Consider the following 12160-nt stretch of genomic DNA (forward strand, 5'->3'; position numbering starts at 1 on the left):
GTTTCTTCTCCAAGTATAACACACAGAGGAAAAATAGAAGCAGCATCCTTACTTTCTCAAATCAAGTGTTGGCATAGTGTTTAAGAGCATTGTCTGGAGTTGGGGGAAAAATGAGTTCAAATCCAGACTTGGATACTTCCTAGCTATGTGTCTTTGAGCAAGTCATTTTGTCTCAATTTCCTTTATTATATATTGGAGATAATAGTAGCTATCTCACAGAATTACCATGAGAATCATATGAGATATATATTTTTAAAGTATTTAGCAAAATGTCTGGTAAATAGCAGATATTATATAAACACTTATTTCCTTCCCTCTATAAAGAGAAATTTTTAATCATGGTAAATTGGTAAAATTAAAAAAAAAAAACTGTCTGGAAAGACTCATGGAAACTGTTTAGTTTCTAACATGCCTTTTCAAGGAATCGGATGCCATCCTCATTCAAAATAAAATAGGCAGAATTTCTAGGTATAGGTCTAGATTTCATTCAATTGTGTTTGCTGATCCAGTTCTCAATTATTTTCTTTAAATAAGATGTTTCCAGTATCTTCAAAATCCTACCAATGCCTTTTCATTTCTTGCAAAATGAAATTGATCCAGAAGAGGACATTTCACTTGGGTTTTAAAAAATGAGTAGAATTTCAACTCACTACCACTAGATGGTGCCACAGCACACAGAGTACAGGGTTTAAAGTCTAACTGATCTTCCTGAGTTCAAATCCAACCTTAGACACTTCCTAGCTATGTGACGCTAGGCAAGTCACTCTATCCCTGCTTGTCTCAGTTTCTTTATCTGTAAAATGTCTCAGAGAAGGAAATGGCAAAGCATGTCAGTATTTCTGCCAAGAAAACCCTAAATGGGCTCATGAAGAGTCAAATAGAACTGAAAAATGACTCAACAACAAGTATAATTATACATTTATATGTGTGTAACTAGATTGTGTGTGTGTGTGTGTGTGTGTGTGTGTGTGTGTGTGTGTGTGTGTGTATTTAGAGGCAAAGATAATAAGGACTAGATGTGTGATTTTATTGGCATAGGCAAATCCTGGATGAGAAATCTTCCTCTTCTCTTTCTACCAATGCATTCTGTTATCTTCCATGAAACTTATATTTTCAGAGTTGTCTGGAGCTGGGGTGTCAAGCTCAAATAAAACAGGGGCACTAATAATACATTCTATATATAAAGATCCCTAGAGGTAGTATATTGACTTAGTTATAAAATGTCATGATATCTATGTTTTATTATTTTTTATTTGTTCTGTTAAATATTTACCAATTAGATTTTTTTAAGCCAGTTAGGATTAGGTGACTTGCCTAGAATCCTACAGCTAGTAAGTGTTAAGTGTCACATAGCTAATAAATATTTTGTGCCAAATGTCGGAGGTTGGCTGGATTTGAACTCAATTCCTCCTGACTCCAAAGCTGGTAATCTATACACTGTGTCACGTAACTATTCCCCCCCCCCCCCCAATTAGATTTTAATCTGGTACAGGACAAGACTCATCAGCTGGTGGCATTTGACTTCTCTGGACCAGAACCCTGAAAGTTTAATTGACTTCCCTGGAGTCACACAGCCAATATATGTCAGGACTTGAATGCAGATCTTCCTAGTTCCCAGTTTGGTTCACAAACTTTCTACAGCAACAGCAAACTAATGCTGAACTTAAATCTGGACCTTTAGATTCTAAATCCAAATCTAGTATTCTTTTTACATGAAGATTTCAGGATAATAGCTCTGGGACAAGAAAGAATCTTAGGACTCATCTAGAAAACAACCTAATTTTTCAGTTAAGGAAACTGAGGTTCACAGATGATGACTTGCCTGCAATCACATTATTAAGAAGTCATAGAGTCAAGTTTCAAATTGATTTCATATCATATCTAGAATTCTTCCTCTACACAAGATCTCAAACTCTGTTCCAATTCTAAGTATCTTCTCTTACCAGTAAAGAAGATCTTTAATGATATACTTTGTGATCTGTATTTTGTTAACCTGAATACATCCTTGTTGTCTAAAAGCAATTTAATCAGAGCAGCTCATACTGACAGGGCATGTTACTGTTTATAGAGTATCTTCCTCAAAACAACCCTTTGTTGTGATTTAGTCTTTTAAGTTCTGTCTCCATTCAGGAATTTTTAATTGGTTTGCCAGTTCATTTTACAGATGAGGAAACTGAGGCAAAGAGGATTAAGAGACTTGCCCAGGGTCACATAGCTACTAAGTGTCTGGGGCTGGATTTGAACTTTGGTCTTCCTGACTTCAGGCCCAATGCCCTATCCTACTAGCTTCCCACAATCATCTGTACTTTCTACACATATTGCCCCCATTTAATACTGAAGGGAACATCAACTCAGAGAAGCATAGAGACTTGTCCATTGATTTATCTTTTCTTTCAAATTCATCTTTTCAAATGTGCCCATTACTGTGATAAACAATACCATCTTTATAAGGTCACTGCTTGATAATCTCAGTGCCATCTTCAACCTCTCACATCCAGTCAGTTGCCAAATCCTGTCATTTTTATCTTTACCATATGTTTTAGCATTCTCTTCTCTCTATTCATATAGCTGCCACCTCAGTTTAGACCCTTATCATGTTCCTGCTGGAGTCCTGCAAAAATTACTCACTTGGTCTTCCTGCTTCAAGATTATCCACTCTAATCCAACCTCTTCTCACCTATTAAACTTATTTTCCTGAATTGCAAATCTTATTTGATTATATCACAACCATCTCTCCCATCTTCATTCAACAGAACCCAATGATTCCCTAATGTCTCTGGGATCAAATATAAAATTATCTTCACAATATATCCTCTTCCTACCTTTTCAAACTTCTTACATTTTCCTCCTCTCTTTACAATCTAAAAGTATATTAAATGTACATGCTATTACTCATATTCAATATGCTTCTCAGCTCCATTTCTTTCCACTGACTATCTTCTTGGCCTGGAATATACTGCTTCCTCTTCTAAAGTTCTTGAAATCCCTAGTTTCTTTCAAGACTATTCAGGTGCCACCTTTTCCATGAAGTCTATCCTGATCCCCTGGATGCTATGATCCTCCTTCTCAGACTGCCTTATATTAATTTTGCAATTATTCTGTATTTAATCATGTGAGTACACAATGACTCCATCATTGAAATATAAGCTACTTGAAGGCAAGGGCGATTTGATTTTTATCTTTCTCTTCATAGTAAGCACTTATTAAATACTTGTTGGCTAATTTGTTGACTTGAACACAAGCTTTAAAGTCAGATGAGCCATGCCATTTTCATCAAATGACATGCTTATTTATAGATTCCCTGCCAATAAATGGTTCAAAATGAGGGTAGCCAGGTTATTCTAGCTTCACTTTGCTCATCATGATAATCTTTTTGGAATCTTACAAACTATCTTCCATGCTCACTCTGCTACAGAAAAGATGAAGGCTGAAGTTGCACATGGAAGCCTAAACTCACAGGATAGGGATCCCTGATCATATTACTGATCACACACCAAGCAGCTGCCCTGTTGTGTGACTGTAGGGAGATCTCAAGCTCTGTGAAGTGCCACTGTGAAAAATCATGCTTCTTTTATGCAGTTATACAGTGAGTCTATCAGCCTCCAACCCAAGGAGTTATCTTTAAACATTTATTCAATAAGCAAATAGAGCTGAAGAAGGATTTTCACAGCTGGCAGTGTGTGAGCAACATATCAGTTTCTATCAGGGTGATGTAATTTTTAGATTCAGTTTGAAAATGTTATATTCACTGTCTTTTTTTTTTTTTTTTTTTGGTCTTAAAGAGGGTATTCTCTACAGCATGGCAGGTGGGGGTGGGGGGCTGGGTTAAAAAGATGCAGTCATATGGCACTCCTGAAGTACTGTCTCTAGGTAGGATCCCCTCCCTTCAGTTTTAGACACAGAACTGACTTGCAGACTACATGGCCTTGCTCTGACTGTTAAATTGAAACATTTCAGATATTTTAATTAACAACTATTTGCAAAGTACTTCACAGGTTCAATGCCTACTCATAATTCATATTTATAACAGACAGCTCTATTATTACACAAACATGAGTGGGATCCTTCGATGTTAAGGATTTACAAAACCACATGTTTTCTGTGCTTAGAGTACTAGTCTGGCTGGATCCCATTTTCACATTTCTCCTCTTCTTTTTCAAGAGGGGGAGAGGTCTGCTCCTTTAAACCCACATCAATTGAATTCTTGTCTTGGAGCAATGTCATGTCCTAGGGTTCATCTGTAAGTGAAGCTCATCTCTAACACATTTGGTTTTAGTTCCCTGAAGAAATATGTTTCTCTTCTAAGCACAGACAAGGCAGACAATGCTGATGAACCTGGAAATATGACCTTACTTCAAGACCATAAATTTATCTAACCTTTGGTATTTTAGCATCAATGTCTGTCTCTCTGCCTTCCTCATAAACAGGCAAACAAACCCCAAATTTAGCAGGCTTATCACCTTCTGAATTTCTCCAGCCCCACCTTTGCATCAATGTTGTTGATTTTTGCAACTCTCTATCTTTGAATTGGGGAGTCTGGGAAGGTTTATATGGTGATGTGGTTTTGGTGATGGAGAAATGTAGAGCAAAATTTCCCCATGGTTTCTCAAAACCTGTCTAAGAACTGCTTCAGAAGCCATCTAATTTAGTTTCCTCATGAGGTTAACAACTGACTTAAACATGATCATTATAGGTGGCATTGGAATAGATTTATTTTGAATTCAAATACAGCATGATTTTTGTCATACTACAGCTGCCTTATCTAAGAAAGAGAGTTGAAGATCAGGAGTAAGAATGTGAGTCATAGTATCTCTATGCATGGGGGGAATATTTTAAGATTAGAGGATCCTATTAAATAATCAAGTAAAGGAGTAAGTATCACTCTTTGTAACCTAGGTTTCCTGATTTCTCTATGTGCCACTATTTAAAGGATTTGGATAATCTAATAAACACCCAAGGCATTTTTATTTCCAACTAAAATTGTTTTGTTTTTTTTTTTTTTTAAAGCAATCAACATAGTCACACCAAGTAGAAAAAGACATTTCCTTCCCAATTCCCTCAACGTGGTTTGGAAAAGTCAAGTTTTTATAGGCTTTAAGAAGCCTTTTGGGAAAAGTCATCTGTGTTGTACAGTCACCTTGGACCACAGAACAAGTAAAAATGATCTTATACCTTTATCTGCAGTTGCCTCTCTCAATGACAGTGGACTGATCTTCTACCTATTTTTTCTTAGTTTTTTTCTTCTACCATGATCCTATATTCCATTGACAAAACAGGAATTCATGATTTTGCTCTAGGAATGAACATTGCATTTGGTGACAGCATTGTCCTTTATATCACTCTTCTCATTTCAGTAATTTTTCAGTTCTATTTGACTCTTCAGGATCCCATTTGGAGTTTTCCTGGCAAAGATACTGGAGTAGTTTTCCATTTCCTTTTCCAGTTCATTTTACAAATGAGGAAACTGAGGCAGAATTAAATGACTTGCCCACATTCACATAGCTAGTGTCTGATGCCAGTTTAAACTCAGAAAGATGAGTCTTCTTGACTCCAGGCCCAATATTCTGTCACTTACCTGCCCTTGTATATATTGTTGGAAATTCTTTAAATGAGAATAATAATTTGTAAATAATTTACCCTGTGATACACTAGAACCAATCTTCTAAAGCATTTATAGAACAATAGAATTTTGGCATTCTAAAGTACCTTAGTGATCATTTCCTCCAATTTCCTTATTTTTTATAATAGCTTTTTTTATTTTTCAAAATACATGCAAAGACATTTTTCAATATTCACTCTTGTAAAACCTTACCAACTTACTTTTTTAATGATTAAGAAACTGAGGCCATAACTGGTGTACTGTGATTGCAGCTTTACATTAGTTTTTTGACATCTTGGAGGGAGCATTTCCTCCTAGCCCCAAACACTGGCCTCATATCTTGATCCTTAAATCCATGCATGGCCCAACTATCCTTAGTTACCACCTGAGTATTCTGTTTGTGTGATATCTCCCTCTATGAGTGCACTTTTCCCTGACTCCTGTGGGATCAATGGCCAGATTTTCTGTGGGACAGACCATCCTTCTAATAGAGCTACACTTGTGATAGGATTATTTTCTGTACCAACCCTATCCCTCTATTCCTCAACTGAATTTTCCCCAGGTGCAGTCAGGGCTATTTACAGCTTTACTGAAAACTTGAGTATTTTTTTCAATTTACTAGATAGTCTCCTCAAATTGACTTTTAATATCATTTCCCTCATTTCTAGTTCTATTTTGTTCTCCCTTAATTTTTTCTTAATTCTGGACCATTGATTTGCCTTCTAATGATGGTGAGCATGCTCACAGATTCTCATAAGTAGCATTTTAAAAGTTTTATTAAGTTCTGACTTCAATGATTTCCTATAGAGCAAAGGTTGGGTTGAAAATTCCTGCTTGTCAAGACCAAAATTGCTTTGGGTCCTCTAATCTTTAATCCAGATTAATAGTGCAGATTCAAATAAAAATGTATCCCTAAAGTCAGTGTATTGATTTGGAAAACCATAAATGAACATTTTCTATGTTGTATTGTGTATTTACTTATTTTATTGAACATTTCCCAATTACATTTTCAGGTTGTACTTGAGAGTTTTGCATGCTGCATATGGCCAATGATTTGTGAATTTGATACCTCTGGTACCTCTATAGAAAAGCCTTCCATAAAGGTAACTTCTGAAGGATACCTGCTTTTTGTCGGCACCATAAAATGATATAAGGGGAGGAAAGTCATAGCATGGCATGAATGAAAGTTAAAAAATCATAGTAGAATCAGAAGTTTTCATTCTTTACAAACATCACTCAGTCCCTATACTGTGCAGATATAAGGAAAATCTGGATTGAGAAAATGCCTTGGCATTTATGTTAATAATTGAAAAGTCTTAATAAAAGCAAAAAAAAAATCTGAGAGGATGGGATTTAAGCATGGATCTGGAAACTGTATTTTTCTTGAAAAATTTTGTAGCACATTAACAACAATGGTCATGCCCTTTTCTTCTGTGTGCTCTCATGTCAAAATCTCTCTGCTGCAAGACAAAGGCAGCTCTAGCTGCTACTTTTTTGGCATAAACCCTAGTGAATATACTCATAAATCTATTGTAACCTTGGAGCATTATACCATCATAAAAGTCAGAGACATGATTGTCTCTAATGCTCTAAGTCTACCATTAGCCAAGTGGAAAATCACAAAAACTTTTTTTTCCTTTTCTTTTGATGAAGGGGTCAGTCTACGGGCAAAAGAAAACTGTCTCTCCATAAGTCAGCCATGACACGGGAGGGTGAAGAAAATATCACACATCATTCACATACTTAAGTACAATCATCGTGGTCTTTGCGTGGGGGTAGGATGGCGAGTTTTTCAGAAAGGCACTGGGATAATCAGAGGAAGTTTTAAATAGGTAGTCACTCACAATCTTTCCCACAAATCCCCAAACCCACGGTGGCGAGCCCTTACCTTGGAGGGCCTGCAAGGTATGAGTCTGAACGACAATGCAGAGTTGTAGGACCAGTTGCGGAGCACTCTCCAGAAAGGTGGCTAGCAAATGCAGCATACTCACATCTGCATACTCATACACCATCTTCCAGTAGAACCGCCATCTGTCATTCTCCCCGCTCCGGCGGCTTCGGATACCCAAGTATATGGTGTGGAAATATCTAGAAACAAAACAGAGAAAATGAAAATGAAATAAATGATGATTTGGAAACTAAACACTTTCACTTTTCTTCCCAGCCCCCAGGCACCATGAACAAATAGGTGTAATGCTTATTTTGGACCTTTATATTATTGTGTGCAACTGAAAAAATTGTTTTATATCCTTCAAAGCTCATTTTAAGCTATAGTGACTTTAGTTTGCATTTCTTAAAGTCAAGCTAGGTTTCTCCATAATGCACAGGAGGGAGGAATGCCAAGGGAAATTTAGGAAACTCAATTGCTTGAGTATTGAGGCTGCATTTTCTATTGGGACATTGGATAGATTTTTGTCTGCTCATAAAACTCCACTAAATACTTAGTCATCTCTGAAAAACCTCAGCCATTAAAGGTGGGACTGTCTGTAAATCTAATGGGGAGATACATCGTTGGTCTTCTGGTTGCATATGCTCTTGGGATTTATCAACTTTCTAGCCTCAACTGAGGAAAGGCATTGATAATGTGTAATCTCTGATGAGAGGGCTCACGACATGATCCAGAGAAAAAGGAAAAGGAGAAGTAGAAAGAACTGAGGTATTGGGCACTGTCTCTGAGAATAGTTTCCTTTTCTGCCTCTAAGATTCACATATTACTTCAAATAATCTGCAATAAGCCTCTTTCTTGTTCCATCTCTTTGTTTTCTCATGTTGGCAACAAGTCTGCATTTCTGAGCCTTAGGATCTCTTAGAAAGTAAAGGCTCCTGACTCATCCTTTCTAAAGTCAAGGATTTTTCAAACAGAAAACAAACTTAGAGAATCAATGAATAGTGATGAAAAACAAAATAGTATATTTTGAAAAAGTTTTATGTCAAGAGAAATGGAAAGTGCATGTACATGCAAAAATGCACCACTTTTCTAGAGTAAATAAAACCTTGAAGAAAAGAAGTCTTTAGAATAAGTGCTGGAAGGTATTGTTGGGGAGTGGTCAGTAACCATGGAGTCTGTTCACCACTTAAAGCAGAAACTACATTTACAATGGTATAGTAATCCAATAAGTGATGCTCTCATCCTTGGACATAATATTCCAAAGCTGACAAGATCAAAAGGTAGCATGTCACATTTTTATTCAGCTATGTTTGTTCCTTTTCTCACGTAGCTGAAAAACTTCCTAAGAATTAGAGCTTTTCAAAAGCAAACCGGCTTGCTTCAAAAGTAGCAGGTTCTCTCTACTTGGTGGTTTTTAAGTACAGGTTGGGTGACTATAGTAGAGACTCCTTTTGTGTAGGAGTTGGTCCCTTCTAACTTTCCTATATCACCTATACATTGATCTCTGAAGCTAAGGAGAACAAGTCTAATTTCTCTTCCATTAACTCTTTAAATACCTGAAAAGACTCAATATGTCCCCAATAAGTCTTTTCATCTCTTCCTCAGTTCCAACTTTTTCAGGATTGACTACTAAGAAGAACTGATATATTCAAGTAGATCTGTCTTTTCATCTCTAAAAGGATCATGCATGTCTGCTTGTGATAGGTGACTCCCACAAGTTTACCACCAGGGGCTTACCCAAAATACTAGAGGCTTTTCTTGCCCTTTCCAAACATCTCAAAGATATCAGTGGACTATATGGGATATTCCTTGTGCTTTGCCCCTGCCATAGGGTCAGTCCATTGACTTTTTTCAGATGAGAGAATTTTTTTTAATTTTAATTTAATTTTATTTAATATTAACTTTGTATTGACAGAATCCATGCCAGGGTAATTTTTTACAACATTATCCCTTGCACTCGCTTATGTTTCGATTTTTTCCCTCCCTCCCTCCACCCCCCTCCCAAGATGGCAAGCAGTCCTATATATGTTAAATATGTTGCAGTATATCCTAGATACAATACATATTTGTAGAACCGAATAGTTCTCCTGTTGCACAGGGAAAATTGGATTCAGAAGGTAAAAATAACTCGGGAAGAAAATCAAAAATGCAAATAGTTCACATTCGTTTCCCAGTGTTCCTTCTTTGGGTGTAGCTGTTTCTGTCCATCATTTATCCATTGAAACTCAGTTAGGTCTCTTTGTCATAGAAATCCACTTCCATCAGAATACATCCTCATACAATATCGTTGTCGAAGTGTACAATGATCTCCTGGTTCTGCTCATCTCACTTAGCATCAGTCCATGTAGGTCTCTCCAAGCCTCTCTGTATTCATCCTGCTGGTCATTCCTTACAGAGCAATAATATTCCATAACATTCATATACCACAATTTACCCAGCCATTCTTCAATTGATGGGCATCCATTCATTTTCCAGTTTCTAGCCACTACAAAAAGGGCTGCTACAAACATTTTGGCACATACAGGTCCCTTTCCCTTTTTTAGTATCTCTTTGGGGTATAAGCCCAATAGAAACACTGCTGGATCAAAGGGTATGCACATTTTGATAACTTTTTGGGCATAATTCCAGATTGCTCTCCAGAATGGTTGGATTCGTTCACAACTCCACCAACAATGCATCAGTGTCCCCGTTTTCCCGCATCCCCTCCAACATTCATCATTATTTTTTCCTGTCATCTTAGCCAATCTGACAGGTGTGTAGTGATATCTCAGAGTTGTCTTAATTTGCATTTCTCTGATCAATAGTGATTTGGAACACTCTTTCATGTGAGTAGTAATAGTTTTAATTTCATCATCTGAAAATTGTCTGTTCATATCCTTTGACCATTTATCAATTGGAGAATGGCTTGATTTCTTATAAATTTGAGTCAGTTCTCTATATATTTTGGAAATGAGGCCTTTATCAGAACCTTTAACTGTAAAGATGTTTTCCCAGTTTGTTGCTTCCCTACTAATCTTGTTTGTATTCGTTCTGTTTGTACAAAGGCTTTTTAATTTGATATAATCAAAATTTTCTATTTTGTGATCAGTAATGGTCTCTAGTTCATCTTTGGTCACAAATTTCTTTCTCCTCCACAAGTCTGAGAGATAAACTATCCTATGTTCCTCTAATTTATTTATAATCTCGTTCTTTATGCCTAGGTCATGGACCCATTTTGATCTTATCTTGGTATGTGGTGTTAAGTGTGGGTCCTTGCCTAATTTCTGCCATACTAACTTCCAGTTATCCCAGTAGTTTTTATCAAATAATGAAATCTTATCCCAAAATTTAGAATCTTTGGGTTTGTCAAACACTAGATTGCTATAGTTGACTATTCTGTCTTGTGAACCTAACCTTTTCCACTGATCAACTAATCTATTTCTTAGCCAATACCAAATGGTTTTGGTGACTGCTGCTTTATAATATAATTTTAGATCAGGTACAGCTAGACCACCTTCATTTGATTTTTTTTCATTAATTCCCTTGAGATTCTCGACTTTTTATTGTTCCATATGAATTTTGTTGTTATTTTTTCTAGATCATTAAAATATTTTCTTGGAAGTCTGATTGGTATAGCACTAAATAAATAGATTAGTTTAGGGAGTATTGTCATCTTTATTATATTCGCTCGGCCTATCCAAGAGCACTTAATATTTTTCCAATTATTTAAGTCTGACTTTATTTGTGTGGAAACTTTTTTGTAATTTTGCTCAAATAATTCCTGACTTTCCTTTGGTAGGTAGATTCCCAAATATTTTATGCTATCAACAGTTATTTTGAATGGAATTTCTATTTGTATCTCTTGCTCTTGGATTTTGTTGGTGGTGTATAAAAATGCTGAGGATTTATGGGGATTTATTTTGTATCCTGCTATTTTGCTAAAATTATGAATTATTTCTAATAGCTTTTTAGTAGAATCTCTGGGGTTCTCTAGGTATACCATCATATCATCTGCAAAGAGTGATAGTTTGGTTTCCTCATTGCCTACTCTAATTCCCTTAATCTCTTTCTCGACTCTTATTGCAGAGGCTAGTGTTTCTAATACAATATTGAATAATAATGGTGATAGTGGGCAACCTTGCTTCACTCCAGATCTTACTGGGAAAGGTTCCAGTTTTTCCCCATTGCATATGATGCTTACTGAAGGTTTTAAATATATGCTCCTGACTATTTTAAGGAAGAGTCCTTTTATTCCTATGCTCTCAAGTGTTTTTATTAGGAATGGCTGTTGGATTTTATCAAATGCTTTTTCTGCATCTATTGAGATGACATATGGTTTTTGTTTGGTTGATTATTGATATAGTTGATTATGCTAATAGTTTTCCTAATATTGAACCAGCCCTGCATTCCTGGTATAAATCCTACTTGGTCATAGTGTATTATCTTGGGGATGATTTTCTGTAATCTTTTTGCTAATATTTTATTTAAGATTTTAGCATCAATATTCATTAGGGAGATTGGTCTATAATTTTCTTTCTCTGTTTTCAGCCTACCTGGTTTAGGTATCAGTACCATGTCTGTGTCATAAAAGGAGTTTGGTAGGACTCCTTCAATCCCTACTTTTTCAAATAGTTTATTTAGCATTGAAGTTAATTGATCTTTAAATGTTTGATAGAATTCAGATGTAAATCCAT

General features: G+C 36.2%; 1 protein-coding gene across 1 annotated transcript in view; it reads right to left on the bottom strand.

The window, feature by feature from the left end:
- Nucleotides 1-12160, bottom strand: part of XKR4 (XK related 4) — a 486082-nt gene that overhangs the window by 178434 nt on the left and 295488 nt on the right. Inside the window, exon 2 of the mRNA XM_051970184.1 lies at nt 7488-7687. Within this exon, the coding sequence (XP_051826144.1) occupies nt 7488-7687 (200 nt within the window). The remainder of the gene's footprint in view (nt 1-7487; nt 7688-12160) is intronic.

Source organism: Antechinus flavipes, chromosome 1 (genome assembly GCF_016432865.1).
Source record: "Antechinus flavipes isolate AdamAnt ecotype Samford, QLD, Australia chromosome 1, AdamAnt_v2, whole genome shotgun sequence".
Classification (NCBI taxonomy): domain Eukaryota; kingdom Metazoa; phylum Chordata; class Mammalia; order Dasyuromorphia; family Dasyuridae; genus Antechinus; species Antechinus flavipes.